Consider the following 20622-nt stretch of genomic DNA (forward strand, 5'->3'; position numbering starts at 1 on the left):
AAATAAGTCCAAACCTGGCATTTAAAATTACCTTTAAAAGACAAACATTCTTGAGACACAGTTATAGTAGTTTGCTTTTACAAAATGTGCTTCTTTTACAATTTAAAAGCGGTGCGCCACAGTTCAGATCAACTTAATAGACATTTGTTTTACAACAATATCTTACCTTTTACCTACAGGGCACAGCACGGCACCAGTGTAATTAGTACTGAATCCTGTGCCCCCCACACCCAAATAAAAAGTTAGTAGAACTTTACGGTACAATTATAAAGAAAAAATTCACAGACCACCTCCAATACAGAATAAAATGCTGGCTGGTGCATATACATGGTGTAAATGGAAGCAGTGATACTCCGCAAGGTGCACTGCTTGTTCAATATATATATAAATATATAAAATCTGCTTTGCATGCAATGAGGTGAACTAACAATGGGAGATTGTCACGATTCAGCTTAAACTTCTTGCTAACCAAAATAAATCATCCTTACTGAGCACAACAATGTATTCAATATACTGTACGTGCGGTAATATGTATTATACAGCATATACAAAATTGTAAGCAAGACAAACATTAACTGAAGTTTAAATCTAGATTTGTTTTTGTTTAATAGAACAGTTTTTGGAACACCTTTATGATACAACATACTGGTACAGTCAGTCTAACTCACACATTCAAAACTGTGTATAACAATCACAGATAGGTATACGCTGGTATCAGGGTGAAAGTAGAAAGTTCCTTAAATAGAATAATGTAAGCTACTCGGCTTCTATTTCATTGTCCTCTCAGCAGTGCACAGAATGTTTTAATTGTTGCTGTTCTGGGTAGAATGGCTGTTATTTCATATGCATTCTTTTCTTTTTCAAGAGAGCATCACGTAGAGCAACCTGAAAACAAACAAGCAAGGATACAGTTAGAAAATATACAACAAAAGCAAAAAAGACAACAGTAAGAAAACTATTCTATTACAGACGCTAGAAACTATTCGGGCTAGTCAAATGTGTAGCACAAACCACCACTGAAAACAAATACCAGGGAACACCACAGTGGGAGCAGAGGGCATAAAAACCCTACCTATTTATTTATTTTATTTTAAACTGATAAAGGCACTAGGCAAAACATTTGTCTACTTGACCTAATTTCTAATAGCATTGACCTTATAATCTATGATTGAGCGTTATTGTAGTTAAGAATTCTGTTTAAATAACAACCACCATCTAAGACTAAAAATGCTGTTACTATGGGATTACAATATCTATAAAGAGTTTATGTTACTTAATTTACCTCCTTGCAAGAGTTCAGATTTGCCAACTGTTATCTTAACACAGACAGTCCACATATTTGCCTTTGTATGTAATGTACATACTAAATGACGCTTGAATTCAGGGTTACCTGCTTATCTCTAAATGAGCGCTTGTTTTTAGTCCGCACGTTCTGGCTGTATCTCATCATCATGAAACTCTTATGCTTCTTCTTGTCCTTGTTAGTGGTGCTGGCGTAGGGATTCAGTTTACCCCTTTTCTTCCCAAATTCGCTCCTGTCGGTTCTTCCAGCCTGATTAAAAACATAGGAGGCATTATAACCCACAGGATATGCTTCCAATACCAGATGTAGTTGATGGTTTATCCAAGTCAAATAAGTAATTCTTCCACTCAGGTATCCTAGAGTATGTTATTGAGAAACTGCCAAAATGATGAAAAAGGACAGAGCAGTCTCTGGAATTCTGGAAGGTTTGAGATTTTAAGTTCTGGGTTCTCCTGTACAATGAAATTCATCTCCACAGTTTTAGGTCGAATAAATTTTATTTGTTGTCTATAATTCATTTTTTTTCATGATTAAAGTCAACTTATTTAACTGCCTATCACAGAAACGATTTCTACTTAATAAAGGAAAAATACACATTAGTGAGCAGGAAGCACTGAACTCTAAATTGATGTTCAAATCTACAGGGTAAATTTCTCACCATTGCTGTTGCCAGTCTTGTTTCCTTGTCAGATTTGGGTTTCTTATGCAGATACTCAATATCTCTCAAAGTAAGCAGTTCCCCTCTGAAAAAAATAAAACAAAAAGGTAATACTATATTTACAGTTCATTATAATATATATATATATATTTTACTTGTATGTGTATGAAACACAAGCAAATTCAGCAATTTTGTCTCTGGACTAATGCATTAAAAGAACTGACAGTTAGGTCGCTTTATGAACTGCAGCAGAGCAAGAAAAATATTTCCCAGAAGCCTTTGCACAGGACTCCATACATGGTTTCCAAACAGGAAATATTCCAATGAATCCACCTGCTCTCCTGCAATCACATTCCTACACACACCCTGACATTTAATTATTCTTTCTTGCTCACAGATCTCACGAAGAGTAACAAAACAAATGACCTTACGTGGGAGTGGGGCGAGAGCAAGATATGCTTTGTTCTATATATCAAAAGCCCTGTCTATGGATAATGCATACCCTAAATTAACATAACATAGTAAGTGAAGAATCTAAAGATCTTCAGCACAATAAAAGCACTGATTAGACCACAGACAGGAAAAATCTACAAACATTTGCAACAGTTTTATCCCATGATGTGTGATTTTATACATTTCTTCAGTGACTTAACCTTTGTCCAAATTCAACACTATATACCTGCTTTCGTCGTCACTATCCACATTCTTTCTCTTCTGACCTTTTCCAGGGGCGGCATTCACCTCTTTGGCCATTTGAGCGAGGCGGATTTTCTTGAAATCCTCTTGTGTTAGAAGCCTGCTCACAGTGACAGCGGCTGCTTTTGCTTTTTTCTCCTCTTCAGGAATGCTCTTTAATTTTTCAGCCTGAAACACGGGATTAGATCAGGTCACTGTAATAACTGGACCCCCAGTTTAATTCAGTATGAACTTCCTTAAACTCAGTCCAACAGACTGAAGTCTAACTAGTGGGAACCAATGTCAAGATGTAATCACATTACTCTTATTTTAGACCACTTTAATAATAAACACTGAATTTTAAACATCATGCAAACACAAATTACACGTTTTCTCTGTTGGTTTTGCAATTTAGTTAAGCGACAGGGTGCATTGAGTGTACCAGGAGGCAAGTGTTTCCGAGTGGATACAATCAAAGATTTTTAAACCAGAAAGGGAGACGTCTACCTCCAAGTACACCTGCATCGTCTAGTTATAGCCATTCTCATGCTTTGATCTTTACTTTAAGGTCCTTCTGCATTTTAATAAAATTATTAAATCTGCTTTTCTGCAATGAGTCTGACTTCAGCCAAATCAGTCATTTGGCTTCAGGCTGCTGTGCTCTGCTGTTAATGAGAGGGAGACTGTGAGTTCTCTTGTATATCAAAAGTGGACAGTGCCCTCTATCTCATGATATACAAATGAAATCCTGATGAAACCACTAGGTTTCAAGGCTTGAAAATGTACATGCTAACTAGAATGACATATGCATGCAAAGTAAAGCAAGTTTCCTGTTAAGCAGAAAACAGTTAAAAGAAATCAACAGGAGCACAGTGCCACAGCTCCACCGAGTAGGCACTATGCTTCTAAAAGTGATCAAATATATGTGCGAAAAAGTAATAAGTGCACTGCATACATGTATCACCTCAAACCCTAACATAACCCATTTGACAAGATACTTAAAAAAAAAAAAAATTGAGGACACCAACCACTTCCTGCTGCATTTCATCCGAGGAATGCTGCACATGGATCCATTCTCCATCGTCCTCTTCCTCTTCCTCGCTCATACTGGCACTCTCCCATCCGTCTGAATGTGTGTGGTAAGGAACACATGAGTGAGACAAGCAACATCCTTGCATGTAAAAGACTACACTGCATACATGTTACTGTTAGAACAGATTCAAAAATAATATAAATTAGGTTTTTAATTCTAAAAGAGGGGGAGGGGGATAATATTTGTGCAATATTTCAGCCACATTCTTCTGAAAGATTCAGGTATGCATACTGTAGATTTTAAAATTCATAGCAAGTTTTTTTTTTTGTTTTAATTTATTTTCTGGTTCTACTGTTGCAGAGAAGAAAGGTATTAAAACAATGTTGAAAACTTTGAGGGGACAGAGAATATAACAGGTACCTTCATCAGCGCCCTCCTCTTGTTCGACCTCCAGTACTTCTGCCCCAGGAATGTAGTCTTTAGATTCCAACTCTCCATAGCCAAGAATCTTGGCTTCTATTGAAGCTTCAGTGGGCTTACCCTGAAACCAGAGATTCAATGCAACAGAATAGAGATTTACTGGATTGGAGTGGATTGTATTGGGATATTTGTATTATCAATCCTCTGTCAACTGCAATTAATATACAGTATATTGATTACAGTATATTGCTTTTGAAAATGTGTGTTGAAAAACACAACACATGCTCAACAAAAAATTTAATCTACACCAAGTTTATAGTTTTGTGTTACTGATAGAAAGTTTCTGTGACTCATTTTCTTACCCTATCCCTTTTGTGTAACATCTTGGGATTCAAAGTTCTGAAAAGCTGTATCAGAGCTCTTGCAGACATCATTACATCTAGAACAAAGGAAATAAAGGTTTTGTCTAAACTAACTGTATACAAAATCATATTAAAAACAAAAAACAAAAAAACAACTGTTATTCAATAACTAATTATGAATTAATGCCCATGGTTGGTGGCAGAACGAGGCAAAGGTTTTAAAATCATTATTTACCAATAATGAAGATTTTAATTTTCAGACCTGATTTGGCATGTTCAGCTCATCAGTGCTGATGTGAATCCATTCAAAGACAATGGCCTGAGTTAACCAGAAGTGATAAGTGAAATGGATAGACAAATACTACTGTTGAGTTTGAGGCCAATAAAGGCCAGACAGCCGCACTCATTTTACTGATCAAAAAGAAACAATGAACAGACTGTCTCACTTTTATCTTTATGTCCTTTATACTGCGCCAGGTCCTGGAGAAGGTCCTCTGTCATGGCGAGGGGACACCTGCCAGTCAACTCCTTGATGGCATTGATCCTACAATTAGAAACAGCTTGGGAATGAAGAAACTCAACTTGAAGAATGTTAACCCATTCACATCAAGCCAAACACTGAACTTGATACAGGTACACTACTAGGGTGAAATACGACTCCTTAACCTTGAGTAGATTCATGTGGGCCAACATGTAGAAAATCCCTTTGAACATTTACAGTACATACTGTTTGTGGGAATACTTGTGGCCCTGGCTTTTAGTGACTTACTGTTTACAACTGTGGAAGATAAATTGTATTTAGTTTTTGTATTTTAAGATTGCACAACAAAAACACAAAAAAGAGACACACACAAAATCTGAGTCCTTATTAAATGGGTAGTTCACATAAAAAAAGAATCAATAAATACATACCCCACTGTCATAACTTCTCCAGAGTTTCGGTCTGTGACAAAATTGTTTGCTATGGTCATCATCACTGGCTGGATAATCTGAAAGAACAGTCTGTGTGTTCATTTCAAAAGAATGCTTATACATTAAAGGGCACTAATGAGACAGTGCTGGGTGCAAAACTAACAAAGCAGAGTACAGTTTCTGCTATGGCCAAAAGTTTTTCATCACCCTATAAAATTAGAATGAAACCTGCTAAATAATGTTATGTTAACATTTTTTTATATAAATTTAGTCCAATTATTTTTATTATTTTCTCCCAATTTAGAATGGCCAATTATTTTTTTTAAGCTCAGCTCACCGCTACCACCCCTGCGATGACTCGGTAGGGCGAAGACGAATGCACACTGTCCTCTGAAGAGTGTGCCGTCAACCGACCGCTTTTTTTCACACTGCGGACTCACCATGCAGCCACCCAAGAGCTACAGCGTTGGAGGACAATGCATCTCTCGGGCAGCTTACAGGCAAGCCCGCAGGTGCCTGGCCAGACTTCAGGGGTCGCTGGTGCGCGGTGATCCGAGGACACCCTGGCCGACCTAACCCTTCCCTCCCCCCGGGTGACGCTCGGCCAATTGTGCGCCGCCCCCTGGGAGCTCCCGTCCACGATCGGCTGTGGAATAGCCTGGACTCGAACTCGCGACGTCCAGACTATAGAGCACATCCTGCACGCCACATGGAGCGCTTTTGCTGGATGCGCCACTCTGGAGCCCCTGTTACGTTAACATATTGAATTGCATACCACTTTGTAGTTTTCCACATACTTAACAAAAAACTGACATATTAATAAATGTGACATTTTGAAATCTAACATGAAATACTGTACTACCGGTACTATTACTGCTTCCGGTAGACTTTTGAGATATCATTGTGTAGTTTCCAGGTGATGCAAACCTGGCCACAGCTGTACTCTCGCTAACCCAAATCATGGAGAATGCATGCTAAAAACAGCTGAAAATAACAGCTTCAATACCAATAATAAAAGTATAAAAAACACTAAAAGACTAATACAATTAGGATTAATATTCTGCACAAATCACTGATCTCAAAAGGGTCTGGTCCCAACAACATTGGATTAGTGAAAGTCTATTGCACTAAAGTGACTGAAGTTGTCTTGCTTTTATATAAAATAGTATTTACCTCTGGGGGCACAAGATGATGTGAGGCTTGAGCAGCACAGAGAAGAATTTTTGTAACTTCTAAAAGACATGGATTGAAAAAAAAGTTTTTAAAATCAGATATTTTTGTTAGCATGTTCAAAAAACTATATATCTAACTATCTATATATCTAAATCAATGTTGTAAACAAATACTGTACCTCTCTGGTGTGGCTGAAGGAAACGCTGTATAAAGGGATAGAAGTTGAATAGGAAAAGCTGTAAAAAAAAAAAAAAGAAGTGCTTAATATTGGCAAACAATTACTGTTCAATTCATTCTTCTTACCTCTTAACTGTGCAGCAGACTGCTGGTGCAGAGTAACTCTACTGACACAAACTATTTAATTAGGGGTTTTCTGCAAAGTAGTACTTCACAAAGGTGAACAAAAATGTAAGACTACTTGTGTTGAAGAATGTCCTTACCAAGTTGCATCACTACCTTACATGTAAAAACGTAAGTGTAACATACACTCTTACACTTCCACTATATGCCTGTTGTTGGGCGTACGTACCCCTGTGGTGAATAATAAACACCAAGGGACAATATTTAATAAAATCATTTCAGAAATACTAAAACAGTGTGTAACTGTTGATTTGATATCTAGATAAAGAAGACAATTTGAATAGATGAATCCCCCTCAAAGTACCAATTATTACCATACTGTGTGCTAAAACCCACATTACAACAATTGTATAATACTGTACTATGTTAGATTTATTACTAAACTCCACACATTGATACAAAAGCTATGACTATTCCGGGCAATATTTTGATAAACCAGACTACAGGAAAACAAGAACAACTGGTTACCTCATGGATTCCAACTAATCTTGAAATGAGCTCCATCATCATTATCTTCACCTCAAATCGTTCTTTGGAATTTTCCAGTTGCTTTAAAAGTTTTTCAGCAAAATCTGGAAAGAATAACAGGCAATATTTTCATGAAGACTATCAAGGCTGAATAGTCAAAATATTAAGTTTGAGCAATGAAGACCATTGGGTTAAAGTAGAGTTTGTTTTTGTACCAAAGGCTAATGACAAACGTTGAAAGAGCCACATGGTTTGGGTATGAAATATCAGTTACCTTGACTAATGTATTTTTCTCATCTACATTCACTTCACTTTTTAAACTTTAAAAGGCACCCCTGTGGCCTCGAGAGAGTTCTCAGATTCATGTCTAACCTCAAAGTACACCAAAGTGCGTTCATTATTCCAGTGGTTCCCAACCCCGGTCCTGGGGACCCCCTGTGTCTGCTGGTTTTCATTCCAACCAAGCTCTCAATTACTTAACTAGACCCTTCATTGAACTGATCATTTGCTTAATTCGACCTTTTTAATTGGTTTCAGCTCTTAAACAGTTATATATTTCAACTTGAACTCTGCAATTGTTCAAGAGCTGAAAACAATTAAAAAGGTCTAATTAAGCACATTATCAGTTCAATTAAGGGTCTAGTTCAGGGGTGGACAACCCTGGTCCTGGAGAGCTACAATCCAGCTGGTTTTATAGGTAACCCTTAATCACCAATTTCTAAAGACTTGGAACAATTACATTTTGACTAATTAAGCAGTATTTTTTTTCAATTTAAGTAGTATTTGTTCAATTAAGTAATTTAGAGATAATTTGGAATAAAAACCTGAACACCCTGCAGCTAGTTAAGTAATTGAGAGCTCAGTTGGAATGAAAACCAGCAGACACTGTGGTTTGGGAACCACTGCTGTAGCGGATTCAAATACATCAGAAACAAATATCACATCGAACAAACATGGTATTTCTTACAGGGTTTCCCAATCCTGATAAAGTAACTTGTAATCGGCACCTTTTTAGGAGCTAAGAACAATTTAAACGGTCTAATTAAGCACAATAGTTCAATTAAGGGTTCAATTGAGTAATTGAGAACTCAGTTGGGTTGAAAACCAGAAGACACAGTGGGTCCCCTGGACCAGGATTGGGAAACCCTGCACTGGAGGTACATTCTGATGAACCTCACGTAGGGAGTTAAGACAGGATTCTGAGAGGTACATTGGGTGCTTAAAACTTGTGAGATTGAGAAACATTGAAATCCAATAATCAAGTCAGTGAGCATAACCTTTAGAATGGTATCCTACCTTGAGGATCGTGGATCAGATGGATGGCGGAAAAATTAAATACTTCTACCCTCTTTTTCTTTTTCTGTTTCTGAAGTTGAAAGAAAGCATAATAAATGACCATTATCAAGCTGCTGTGACAGAATGCGAATCCAACATACATGGGTAGCTGAGAGCTTTTTAATATGTATTCTAATTAAACTATACTATACAAGCAGCATGACAAGTGACTGATTTGCCATGTGAAAATCCACGGAAATAACCAATTTCAAACCAGATACTGAGCAGTGATAAGAAATAGCAATGTGACCTGTAATGGCATGACTGTCTAGAACAGGGGTAGGCAACCCTGGTCCTGGAGTGCCACCGACACTTCTTGTTTGTTTTACCCAAGCCCTAATTGATTCAATGATTGCCTTAATTGGTCAGAATTAACATGTGTTCCAGGTATTTAGCGATTGATGATTAAGAGATACCTACAAACCTTCAGGATTGTGGAACTCCAGGACCAGGGTTGCCTACCCCTGAGCTAGAACAGCGGTTCTCAAACCTTTTCAAACCAAGACCACCTTTGAAGCAACTTGGATCCACTGCGAGTCCCTAATAGAACCCCTTAAATATACTAGAATAATAAATCTACAAGTTGATTATTAACAATTAAAAAACATGGTATTCTTAATTAGATGGACTTTCAAAGAACTGAGTCTCTTGCTTGTGATGTGGTTGTTTTGCGACACCCAGTTTGAGTCAGCTTAATCCTGTTCCATTAAAACAACTTTATATTGCTATTTCGTAGTTATAAAAAAAAGGTCCTACAATGGGTATGTACTTTTCACATACTGTACATTTCCACATTGTATTCAATATTTGCATATTTAGTTATACAGTTACAGTGGAAGAGCACCAAGTAAGAATGCTCTCATAAGAACTTGTACAACTGCTAGGAGAACATCTAAAATAAATAAATAAATAAATAAAAACGTACTTTGAGAACTTTCATGGCCTTCTCCATCTTTTTCTTGTTTTTTGTTGTTTTCTTCCCCGTTGAGTATCTTACGATGAGGTCTCGTGCCGACGGCCCTTCTTCCTATGAAGAGACCAGAGAAAATCAGATTAAACAGAAAGAATGCAGAAGCAGGTCACAAGGGTCTCACTTCATTCCCCGGCGGCCACTTTTTCAATCAGCTCCTGCCCACAAACACACACACACATTCCAGGCTCTACCTCGGATTCTGAATCGCTGTCTTTCTTCTCATCTTCATCTTTACCCAAGAAAAATTTTAAAGCACCCACAAGAATCTAAGAGAAAAATAAAATACATAAATAAATATTTTGTATTTTATCCAGAACATTGAGTTATAGGTCAAATTAACAATGGTTAGCAAACTGCAGACTGTTGAAATGGGCGCTGGGAATAAAGATACACATACTGATTGTGTGCAGATGTATGATGGGAGTAGAGGAAATAAACTGTGACGAAAAGATCACTTAGAGCTACAGATAGCACTTGTACTGTGAAAAGACTTCTGGCACGTCCAATTTCCTGAGAAATCCTGGGAAATTCCACCACGTACAGTACTTTCATTGAGATGCCCTCAATTGTATTTTCCTTTAAAAACCTTATTAACTTAGTGTATGAATATACAACCAGTTCCTACACACTGCTCCTAATCACGAAAGGAATGCGAAATGCAGGGATTAAAAATGATGCTGGTGCTTTTTTTCCGGCACCGCTAGATGTATATTTAGAATCTGTGATTGTTACATTAAAGTAAATTAGATCACACGAGAGCTGTAGGGCTTTAAAATCTGTAATGTTTCTACATTTGTTGTATAATGTATACTCTTACAGTTGTGGAAGTGTTGTCTCTTCTGGCACAACCAGTGACCTGCCACCAAAACACTACCCTGGCCTTCCCTAATCGTGGAGAGCATATGATTAATTTTAAAAGAGTTTGAACTTCACATATTTCAAGGGCTGAGTGGTACATCCCACCTTTGTCACTTTTGAGAAGCTTGCTGTTGTTATGACATTGACAGTTTTGGCATCATTCCTGAAAAAGAAGAACATAGGTCGGTTAAAGAACAACATTAACATGTCTAGTCTCATTACACATACATAAAGCGTTGCTCTAGTTTTACTGACATCCTACCTATCTATCTACCTGAACAACAAGACAATACATTTACTTTGTTGATCATCTTTTTATAGTTCGGATACCATGGTTTACTTCAAATCCATGCTGGGTAAAACTTAATAAAAAAAATTATGCAAAAGAAAAAAAAAAAAAAATCATTCTGGGGCATAAAATACAAATGTGATAACCTTTTGTTTTCCATTACAGAATGGGTGCCTCAGTTCTAGTTGTGTGCCTAGAACTAGTTTCAGCTACTTCATAGTGGACATTCTTTATAAAACACACAAACACGTGTTTTAACTAATTCACACTTCAATCCTATCGCACCTGACGTTAAACTTCGGAGCAACATCTTATCGAGGGAAGGAATATTACTGCGAAATCCAGTGAAGATGTTGACTTACCAGATGTTTCTCTTGTAAAGCTCCATCATTACATCAAGCGATATCTTTGCGGCAACTGCATTGCTGTCTCTTAGCATTGTGTACATAAAGTTCTGTAAAGTCTAGAAAGATAAAAACATAATTGGAACCAACAGCCAGATAAATGTGCATGTACTGTCCAAACTAGGGGTGTTGATATGAGACATCACCATTTTCAGGTTCCACGAGTCCTTTGATTATTCAGTAGCTTATTTGCAGGAAAAAGCACTTACTGTGTTAACTTTGTTGTTCTTATGTTTTGCATTGATATTCTTGATGTCAGTCACAATATGGATATACAAGGTCTGCAAGGAAAAAAATGGAAAACGTTCATTTTACAATTTAAAAGAGACCCAGGTTTGATTCGCCAAATTTAGTAGTAAGGGGGTTTACCTTTCTAAGAAGCTTGTCGTGACATCGTAGAAGCTCAAAGAAGAGTTCCAGCAAGCTTGTGGGGTTTAGGAGGTCTTTGTTTCTCAACAAAATCAGGGCTTTACAGAAAGTCTAGGGGGGCAAAATCAATCAGAAATGGTCTGAAGTAAAAGAAGAAAAGCACTTTGGCTTCATAAAAAGCACATTATATGGAACCAATCTAAATATGTCAGTGGCGCTTTTGCTAATTGCCAATAATAATATTCTTCCTCAGCGTAACCCGACAGTCCTTTGCACCGCCTACCACAAGACTCTCAACCCTAAAACCACGATGGACTTGAACGCACATTGTATGCTGCGGTATTTATGTCTGAGTTGCCAACCAATACATTTCTGCTTTTACCAGGCAAACTGTGTTATTGATTCAATCCCTAATTTTGATCTCCAGATTGTTGAATTCACTGGGGCCTATAAAACTGTTCTAAATAGTGGTGGATCTACATATCTGCATTGTGATCATTCACAACTGAGGACCAAGGTTATAAAAATCAAACATCTAACAGAGCAGTAGAGTCTCTGTAGTGCATTTCTGTCTATAAAAGCATATATAACAAAATGCCAACAGGATCCGATTTGGGGATTTAGAAGGACAGTGGTATTTAGATCTGCCAACGTTGATATTAATAGACACGACTTTACCATTCGCAGGTCATGCGCCAAGACTGTGTGGTGGCAGAAAAGCAGCTCCTTCAGCTCCTGGGGAAAGTTGGTGAGCTGCTCTCGATAGCAGTGTCCAACCTGGAAAACAAATCGGATTCATACATCACTTTCACTTACCTTCAAAAGGGTTAAGCCAAGTCACGACTTCAGCTTTAGCACAGAGAGTAGGACGAGAGGGCATAACTGGTAGCTCAGTAAGTTTAGAACACTGTACACTTTCTTTCATGCCTGGAACAGCCTCCCGGGTGAAGTGGTAACATCCAAACCAATAAAAACATTCATTTTGATCCCCTTAGCAGGGGTGAATGATGTGATGGGAAGGGACAGGCCTTGATGGGCTGAACTCTCTTTGTTCCTAAATTTATCATGTTTAAAGCTTACAGGACAACAAAAATGATGGTCCTGTCTGAAGCCTGCATTAAACAATGTATAAACAATGTACATGGCGATATCTTTATTAACATGCGAGTTATATTTACCTAGTACCACTTTACCAAAATGTTTTGTGAGGAATTATCCTTTTAATGAATATCGTATTACTATTATGTAATTAGGGAAGCCACAAATGTTGTCTAGGATTAAGAAACTCATTTAAAGACAACACAGTTGGGAGTACAAATCCAGATTTATTACCTGAGCCAAAAACATGACTAGTTCAGCCAGTTCCTTGTTTGGCTTGTCCGGCTGAAGCTTGAAGATCTGCACATTGGATTGGTAGTGCCTATACTGCTGCAGAAACTGGACAATAAAACAAAAAAGAATAATACCGCGGTTGATACATGATTGGCATAGCAAGAAAACGTGACGTTACCTCCTGTACAATAAACAAATGACACAATGTGTATCAACTCACTGGTAAAGGGATACTGTAATGTAATGTCCCGAGGACAAGACACATTACTGTACAACTTACGTTCTGTGCACTGGTACAGTTTATGGTCAAGACGTTTCCATCCAACCAACATAACACAGAAGCATTCAACAGACGTCTGTGGTTAATTGCTGTTTAAAGGTTGTTTTTTCTTTTTTTTAAGTCTTAACAACCTGATTGGTTCAGGTGATATAACTTTTGTGACTAGATGTAAAATGTACTGAGTAAAAACTTAAAATGACGTTCCATCACTCACATTTAAAAACGGTATCTTTTATTTCAAACACTAAAATGTATTATCTGAAAAAGAACATTATTAGTTGGTTTGTAAACATTATGTAAGAATACAAAACAAAAGTATATTTAAAAAATGACAATAAATAATATTTTCAAAACATTCTGAAATTGAATGTTCTTGATGACACGTCGCGCACCATAATTTTGTCACTGCAATCTAAATGAAAGGTTGATAAAAACACAATTTACCTCTTCCGTGTAGGACTGTGGGTCTCTTTTGATTAAATTCTGCAATTGTGGCAGATTGGTAGGTAGTTTGTTGTTATTTCTTCCCGACATTATTACGGTGAAAGTGCTGTCTGGTGTTAAAAATGTTTTTGTTTTTTTAAAGTTTTTATCTGCATTTCCAACGTGCTCACAAGAAAGACGCCATGTTGCTACGGTTCAGTTTACACATCTACGGGTCACGCACAGAGACAAGCAACAGTATAGACATACGGGTGCAGAATGGCGTTTAGAAATCAACTTTCCAGTTCGAAAATAAGCAGCGCAAGCCAGAGGACACACTACTGGGTAAATACGTTTTTTTAAGGAACAGTGAAATTGTTAAACCGAGAGATGTTTGTATGTACTACCCATATTGTAAATACAACTGGGCAATCGAAGGTATTTATATTCTAAATTAAATTGTAAATCACGCCCCCATTGGAACCTTATTTCACTTCGAAATGGTGTTTCATGTAAGGGTGTAAGCAGTCTAAGTAACAGCTAACAAAAATCGTTTCACAGCAAAAAAAAGATAACCCTTATATTGTATTTTTTATAATGGCTGTTCCATTTGACATATTTTATACATACAGGCCTATTTAATATTTTTGTAAATGGCAATTATTTCCAGTGATTCAAGTAATCTCCCATATCACAATGACATGATTTAGTGTTGTTTTCACGTACGAGGTAAAAAGTGCATGCCTAAACAACTTCAGCTAAGAAAGCAGGGAAGCGCCCATTCAAATCTGATACGTTATGCTGTTTTCGGTCTTTTACATCTTTTTAAAATTGAATTTATCATGTTTGTCCACCATTAAGAAAATAGTATGCAGATATTTATCACATGCAATACATTGGGTCTTACACATATTTTTTTACTTCTGCAACTTTGCGATGGATATTCTCATTTTGTCTTGTTCGTTAAGAATTGTTTTTTTTTTTCTTTTTAGAGAAATTGAATGCCTGTTTCCAGTTTAAGTTTGCACAAGTAATGTATAATTAATGGTAAATGTACCTCTGTTGGACAATAGGAAAACACCCATCAGATTGCAATTGATTGTGCATGTACCAAAATCTGACATCGTACCACTTTCAGTGTGACGATGTACCACTTTCTAACACTACACCTGTGTTTATAAAATGGCTTGGAAATGTTCTGCATCCTGATTGGCTGCTAACATTCCAATGCTGTATTGCAATTTATTTATTTATTTATTTATTTTTTATTAATTAGTCATTTAGCAGACGCGTTTATCCAAAGCTACTTACAGAGACTAGGGGGTAGGGTATGCATCATCAACAACTGCTGCTGCTGCAGTGTCACTTGCAATAGGACCTTGGTTTTACGTCTCATCCGAACGACAGAGCACAAGGAGGTAAGTGGCTTGCTCAGGGTCACACACTGTGAGAGTGGCTGAGCCAGGATTTGAACTGGGAACCTTCTGGTAGCAAGTCCTTTTCTTTAATAACTGGACCACCAATCCTACCTAGTGTTGGGTTATGTCAGTTACACCAGATTTATAAGAAGTATTACTGTAGAAATAGACTTTATATGCATATTGTGGGTCTAGTAAGCTAAATATTTGATCCAATTCATGATGGGATTCTCAGCTGAGTTGTGTGTCTTTTTCAAAGCCGCAGGAATCCATCTGACTGCAGGTTGCTCATATTTTTATTTTGGTGCTTAATTTTATAAAATGAGAAACGTTTTTTGATTATGTATGCCAGGTAGGCCCTACTGCTTAGAAGGTAGACTCATCTTCTTAACATAAGAGGTAATGATTGAGGACCAGGTTCACAGACAAAATCACAGACACATCTATTACTCAACACACTGAACCAGCAAAGAGATTTCATAACACCAGACTACTGTATTGAGTTCGGAGTCAGTCACAGCTTTGTGTTTTATAAGTGGCATAGTAAACCAGATATAATTTTGTTTTCAACTCCAGTTGTATTTTGTGAATCAAAGAACAACGGCCATATTCATGAAGTTAGTGCAGTATACTGATTTGACAGATTGCCAGTGTTACACTTTATCGACTTTATAAAGCTGCTTTGTACATTAAGGGCATGCTAATTTAATGCTGTAGCTGAAGTCTAAAAGTTCATGTCAGAAGACGAAATTCGTTGCAGAGATATTGATCAAACTCATTGTAACCAGTTTCATAAAGTTGAATGCGTCATGTTTTTACGATGCATTTAACTGGTTTGGCATGTTTATTAATATGTTTTTCCATGCCTCGCTATTCATTATTACATTTTGCTCTGCCTTTACTATTGTGCACTTTTATAAGGGGTTTTCTGATTAGATCGTTAATTTATTCCTTCTTATCTATTCTTGCATGTATAAAGTATCCCTTTAAATTTCAGCTGACATAAAAACGCAAAGTAGATCCCTTGACATTAATACAAGTTTACTTAACAAGTTTTGAAAAGCAGACCCTAAATGCCAGCAATATTTGTTCAATCAATACATTAAAAGTAGTAATATCATTTAAAACCTTGGTTAGCTCTCCCTTAAAGATTCCCAACTACTTGGCTTCAGCAACACTTTCATTTTTAAATCGATCACCCACCCTGATACGCGACAGTGGGTTTCCAATGCAATGTGCCTGCGAAGCTCCTTTCCCTGCTAAAGTACTGTACATATTAGGAAGAAAACGTAAGCGCATACATTGAAACACATGCCTACTGCATCCTCATTTGTGCTATTTACATTTTAAATTACATTGCACCATGTGGATATCATACACACTGTCCTTCTTTGAATTCGCAAAGAGCATTGGGTAGCTCTGACAGGAATGGAAACGCCTTTCAAAGTCAGGAATATGCTTTTCCGGGATTAGTACGTCTTTGCTTTCATAACGTTAACTTCTGATTGCTGTATCGTCTCATTTATGTAATGCTGCTCGGTTATTGCTGAGCTTCCGTTAATAAGGAACGAGTGTCTGCTGTACCGGTATCAACTTTAAACGTTGAAATGTAAGTTCCTTTAAATCATATATTTTCTTATGCAGTTGCATTGAGTTTTGTTTGCGTTGTATGTAGCAGTTAAGGTGAACTTCAGGGTTCTGAACAGTAAAATAAATAAATAAATAAATAAAAACCTTCTTGCTATTTTATTTTGTGTTGGTTCATTAGTCATGCAACTGATTTAGGTATGAATTTGCTATACACAATTACATTTTTTAACGTTCTTTTCGGTAATTTAATATGTGTAGATGTTGAGGTTGAGATAACTTTCTATATAACTGACAAATGTTGAACGATGACAGGTGTTCATCAGTCCAAAACAAGGACAACAAAACGAAAGTATATACTTCAGTAAAATGCATGTTTTTTTTCTTTTTTTTCTAAGTATAAACGTGTCAATTACAGTTTATTTTTGACAGAAATTAAAAGTCTTTGATAATTAATGGTTTTTTTTTTTTTTTTAATAATCGGTTTTATTAAAAAAAAAACATAACAGTAACAGTACTCACTGGAACCGGACCCTTGATATTTGTATCCGGTTGTTCCAAAGCTGTCAGATTTTGGTACAAGTGCAATCAATTGCGATCTGATGGCTGTTTTCCTATTGTCAAACAGAGGTACATGTACAATTAATTATACATATATATTTTTTTGCAAACTTAAACAGGAAACAGACAATGAATTTCTCTAAAAAGCAAAAATAAATTCACGACGAACAAGACAAAATGAGAAGTCCACCACAAAGTTGCTCAAGTAAAAGAATGTATTAGACTCAATGCATTGCATATGATAAATATCCGTGTACTATTCTCTCAATGGTGGAAAAATATGATAAATTACGTTAACAACGCTGTAAAAGACTGGAAAATATGATAAATTCAATTTTAAAAAATATGTAAAAGGCTGAAAACAGTATAACATACCAGATTTAAATGGGTGCTTCCCTGCTTTCTTAGCAGAAGTTGTTCAGGCTTTGTTTAGGCATGCGTGAGCAAAATCTTTACCTGAAAATAACAGTACACCGGGTACCTGGTTTCAAAGGAACCAGTTCACACATCTCTACTTTGAACTTCCTGTGTAAATGTTCTGATTCTTGTGAATAAGGCTTGTTTTTTATTGTCAGTGTATCCACTGTTTTTACAGCTTGAAGGATGAAGCTTGCTGTGCTGGGCGCCACAGGGCAAACTGGTCAAAACCTGGTGAAACAGGCATTGCAACAGGGCCACGTGGTCACCGCACTAGTTCGGACTCCAAGCAAACTGACACTTGAACACGATAACTTGAAGGTACAGTACATTTGTTATTTACAAAGCCAGTAGTTAGATTTACTTGAATTATACTGTTAGCTTTTTACTGTATTCAATGTTTCAGGTCATCGAAGCAAACATTTTCTCAGAGGAAAGTCTTACCGCTCACTTCAAAGATCACGATGCTGTAATATCCTGCCTGGGGTTTTCTCCAGCCTTCTTCTCCTACATCACAGGATATACTGATTCCATGAAAGCTGCAGTGAATGCCATGCGACAGGCAAAAGTTAACAGAATGATTGCCATGACATCTTGGTACACTGAACGTAAGTAAAGCTGTATTCAATATAAACAACTTTAACATCAAATTGGAATAAAATCCTTAACGGCTGAAGGTAGAACGTTTGTGAACTGGACTAAGAAGTTTCTTAGTTTTATTGATAATTGAATGTAATGATGTGCCGACCAGTATTAATCAAAACTGAAAGAAACATGTTATTTGTCCAACAACAAAACATCATTATCATCTTGTAGCCTTTTTGCACTTGACCTATTTTATTTGAGCCAATCATATTGTATAATAATGTAAGTTTCCATGCTGTTCAGGGGTTCCGAGACCTGTATGCCTGACTTCCAGGTGTCAGTTTGGTTATATTTCTGTATCTTGGGTTTCCGGACCCTAGTTTGTAAACCCAGGCAAACATGCAAGAAGAGGCCAACACATTTCTCTTTGATGGGATAAACATTGGCAGGGTGTTTGTTTTTTTATCAAGATCAAAACCGCCATTGCGTTGACATGAAAGTACCTTCCTAAATGATTCAGTCCCCCATTTTAAATTGATGGTTATTATTGTATTTTGTTGATGTATTGTGTCTATTCTCAGCTAATTCTGGGACGCAGTCCTCTTACCTGATACGCTTTTTTCTGCTGCCAATGATTCGAAGTGTGCTGACCAATATGCATCAGATGGAAACCTTTTTACAGCAGAATTGTGATGATATTAACTGGACTGTGGTGAGACCTCCTGGGCTTATGAACCAGCCAGCATCAGGTAAAATGTTTGTCTATTCACAGTTGAAAACGACCACTTCACCTTTTCTACTAAAAAGATGTTTTAGGTTATATTTCAGGAAACATCTTGTTAATTTAAAGATGCACTAGGTGTACAATAGGCCCCTTTATCATTTTGCTGTTGTTATCCGTCATTATTTTAACTGTGACCCGAGTGAACCCACTACACTATACATGTAGTTCCTCTGAACCGATTGTTCAACTTGTGACTCTGCATACTTTCATACTATAATGCAGGTGGAGTCAACAGAGTTGAAAGGTCAGAATCACATGGTTTCTCAAGTACAGGAAAAGCACACAGATCAGAAGTCAGTTAAATTGAGCAATAGAGAAAAATGATAAATAATCTTTATTTTAAAACAACAGAACTATTCAGAATGACAAAGAATGCTAAAAAGTGATTGTAGCAAACAAACTAATTTCATAAATCTTGCCAGTTGTGCACTTTCTTCCACTATACAGCTCTTAGATGTGCAGTTTTGAAATAAAAACATATTATATACAACATGCGTTTTCATTTTAAGAAGACATTAATCCAAAACCATGTTGATGGACAGAGTTTCAGGCAATGCTGCACTCCCTTGGAGAGGGACCTTTAATGCCTCTCATTAACCAGCCAGTTGCTGCTTCCCCTATTCACTGACATGCTTTCAGCCAGTAACATGCTTTGATGAGAAGACACTGCTGGGCTGAAAGGACTTAGGAGTGAAGCAGTAGAAGACTTCCTGAGAGTAAAGCATAGGAACTGAGCACTATGTATTACCCAGTGCAGAACCAGAGCTCATGGTTTGAAAATGAAAATACACAAACAGTAAACTCCAGCCTTGCATTGATCTGCAGCAACAAAACAGACATGAACCAAGTTTGTTTGATTTTATATATGTATGTTTAAATTGACCTTATTGATTACTTGCAGCCAAAGAATTCCTAACCCACGAAGGCTACTTTGTCCCTGACTCCAGTGGATATCCAGTCGGAAACTCAGTAGGCCGAGGGGACGTGGCTCGTTTTATGCTGTCGCTTCTCAACAGTAATGCATGGGTCAAAAAGGGTGTGGCTATGACCACAAAATAGCCAGTCTGAAAATAACAGTACACCGGGTACCTGGTTTAAAAGGAACCAGTTCACACATCTCTACTTTGAACTTCCTGTGTAAATGTTCTGATGTCTTAAGAATAGTTATTGTTTTCACACCTTCTGTAAACAATGAAATACAAATACATATTTTTTTTAAAGAACAATTCATGTGTAAGACCATCTCCAACCCAGTAATTTTTCTGTAATGTATGTAACATTTGAAGGTTATTAATTATATACAGATAAATGTTGTAATTATAATTTTCCATGTTGTACTTTTTTTTTGGGGGGGGGGGGGGGTTACGAGTCATAAAAGAGTGTTTCAATATTCCCTGGATGTCTGAAGCAGACCTAAAAGTTAATATACATGGAGCCTTTATTATTATTAATTAGTCATTTAACAGATGCTTTTATCAAAAGCAACTTGCAGAGACTAGGGGGTGAACTATGCATCACAACTGCTGCTGCTGTTACCTTGAATGCAGTACTGTTTGATAGGTCTGTCTGTAATGTTAGGTTATGAAAGAACCACACACACTAAAGGTTATGAAAGAACCACACAGCAATAAGGCATAGAAAGG

General features: G+C 37.0%; 2 protein-coding genes across 3 annotated transcripts; one reads left to right on the forward strand and one right to left on the reverse strand.

Annotated features, from left to right (window-relative positions):
- Positions 1-571: 571 nt before the first annotated feature.
- On the reverse strand, positions 572-13910 carry LOC131698596 (protein SDA1 homolog). Its single transcript, XM_058991003.1, has 22 exons — positions 13649-13910; positions 12925-13029; positions 12271-12369; positions 11593-11703; positions 11433-11504; positions 11182-11282; positions 10636-10693; positions 9864-9938; positions 9625-9726; positions 8661-8730; positions 7365-7468; positions 6715-6772; positions 6537-6595; positions 5364-5440; positions 4898-4995; positions 4452-4528; positions 4090-4210; positions 3665-3762; positions 2641-2825; positions 1962-2046; positions 1391-1552; positions 572-885 (listed from the first exon to the last, which is right to left on the reverse strand). Exons 1-22 carry the CDS (start codon positions 13736-13738, stop codon positions 835-837), a joined length of 2058 nt encoding a protein of 685 aa, XP_058846986.1. The 5' UTR covers positions 13739-13910; the 3' UTR covers positions 572-834.
- On the forward strand, positions 13865-20296 carry LOC117963632 (flavin reductase (NADPH)-like). Of its 2 annotated transcripts, none has more exons than XM_058991031.1 (5): positions 13865-13972; positions 17789-17931; positions 18017-18218; positions 18777-18944; positions 19881-20296. In XM_058991031.1, the coding sequence occupies exons 2-5, from the start codon at positions 17797-17799 to the stop codon at positions 20036-20038; spliced, it is 663 nt and encodes a 220-aa protein (XP_058847014.1). In that variant the 5' UTR covers positions 13865-13972; positions 17789-17796; the 3' UTR covers positions 20039-20296. The 2 variants fall into 2 exon arrangements, with proteins under 2 accessions (XP_058847014.1, XP_034760334.1); XM_034904443.2 differs by lacking the exon at positions 13865-13972 and adding an exon at positions 16486-16654.
- The last annotated feature ends 326 nt before the right edge of the window (positions 20297-20622 follow it).

Source organism: Acipenser ruthenus, chromosome 2 (genome assembly GCF_902713425.1).
Source record: "Acipenser ruthenus chromosome 2, fAciRut3.2 maternal haplotype, whole genome shotgun sequence".
Classification (NCBI taxonomy): Eukaryota; Metazoa; Chordata; class Actinopteri; order Acipenseriformes; family Acipenseridae; genus Acipenser; species Acipenser ruthenus.

Coding starts and splice junctions, on each gene's coding strand:
- LOC131698596 (XM_058991003.1), bottom strand. CDS start 13,738: ATGTCGGGAAGAAATAACAACAAACTACCTACCAATCTGCCACAATTG. Junction 6,596..6,714: donor CCTTCAGCCACACCAGAGAG/GTACAGTATTTG, acceptor CATGTCTTTTAG/AAGTTACAAAAATTCTTCTC. Junction 4,996..5,363: donor GGAGAAGTTATGACAGTGGG/GTATGTATTTAT, acceptor TTCTAATTGTAG/GATCAATGCCATCAAGGAGT.
- LOC117963632 (XM_058991031.1), top strand. CDS start 17,797: ATGAAGCTTGCTGTGCTGGGCGCCACAGGGCAAACTGGTCAAAACCTG. Junction 17,932..18,016: donor TTGAACACGATAACTTGAAG/GTACAGTACATT, acceptor TCAATGTTTCAG/GTCATCGAAGCAAACATTTT. Junction 18,945..19,880: donor TATGAACCAGCCAGCATCAG/GTAAAATGTTTG, acceptor GATTACTTGCAG/CCAAAGAATTCCTAACCCAC.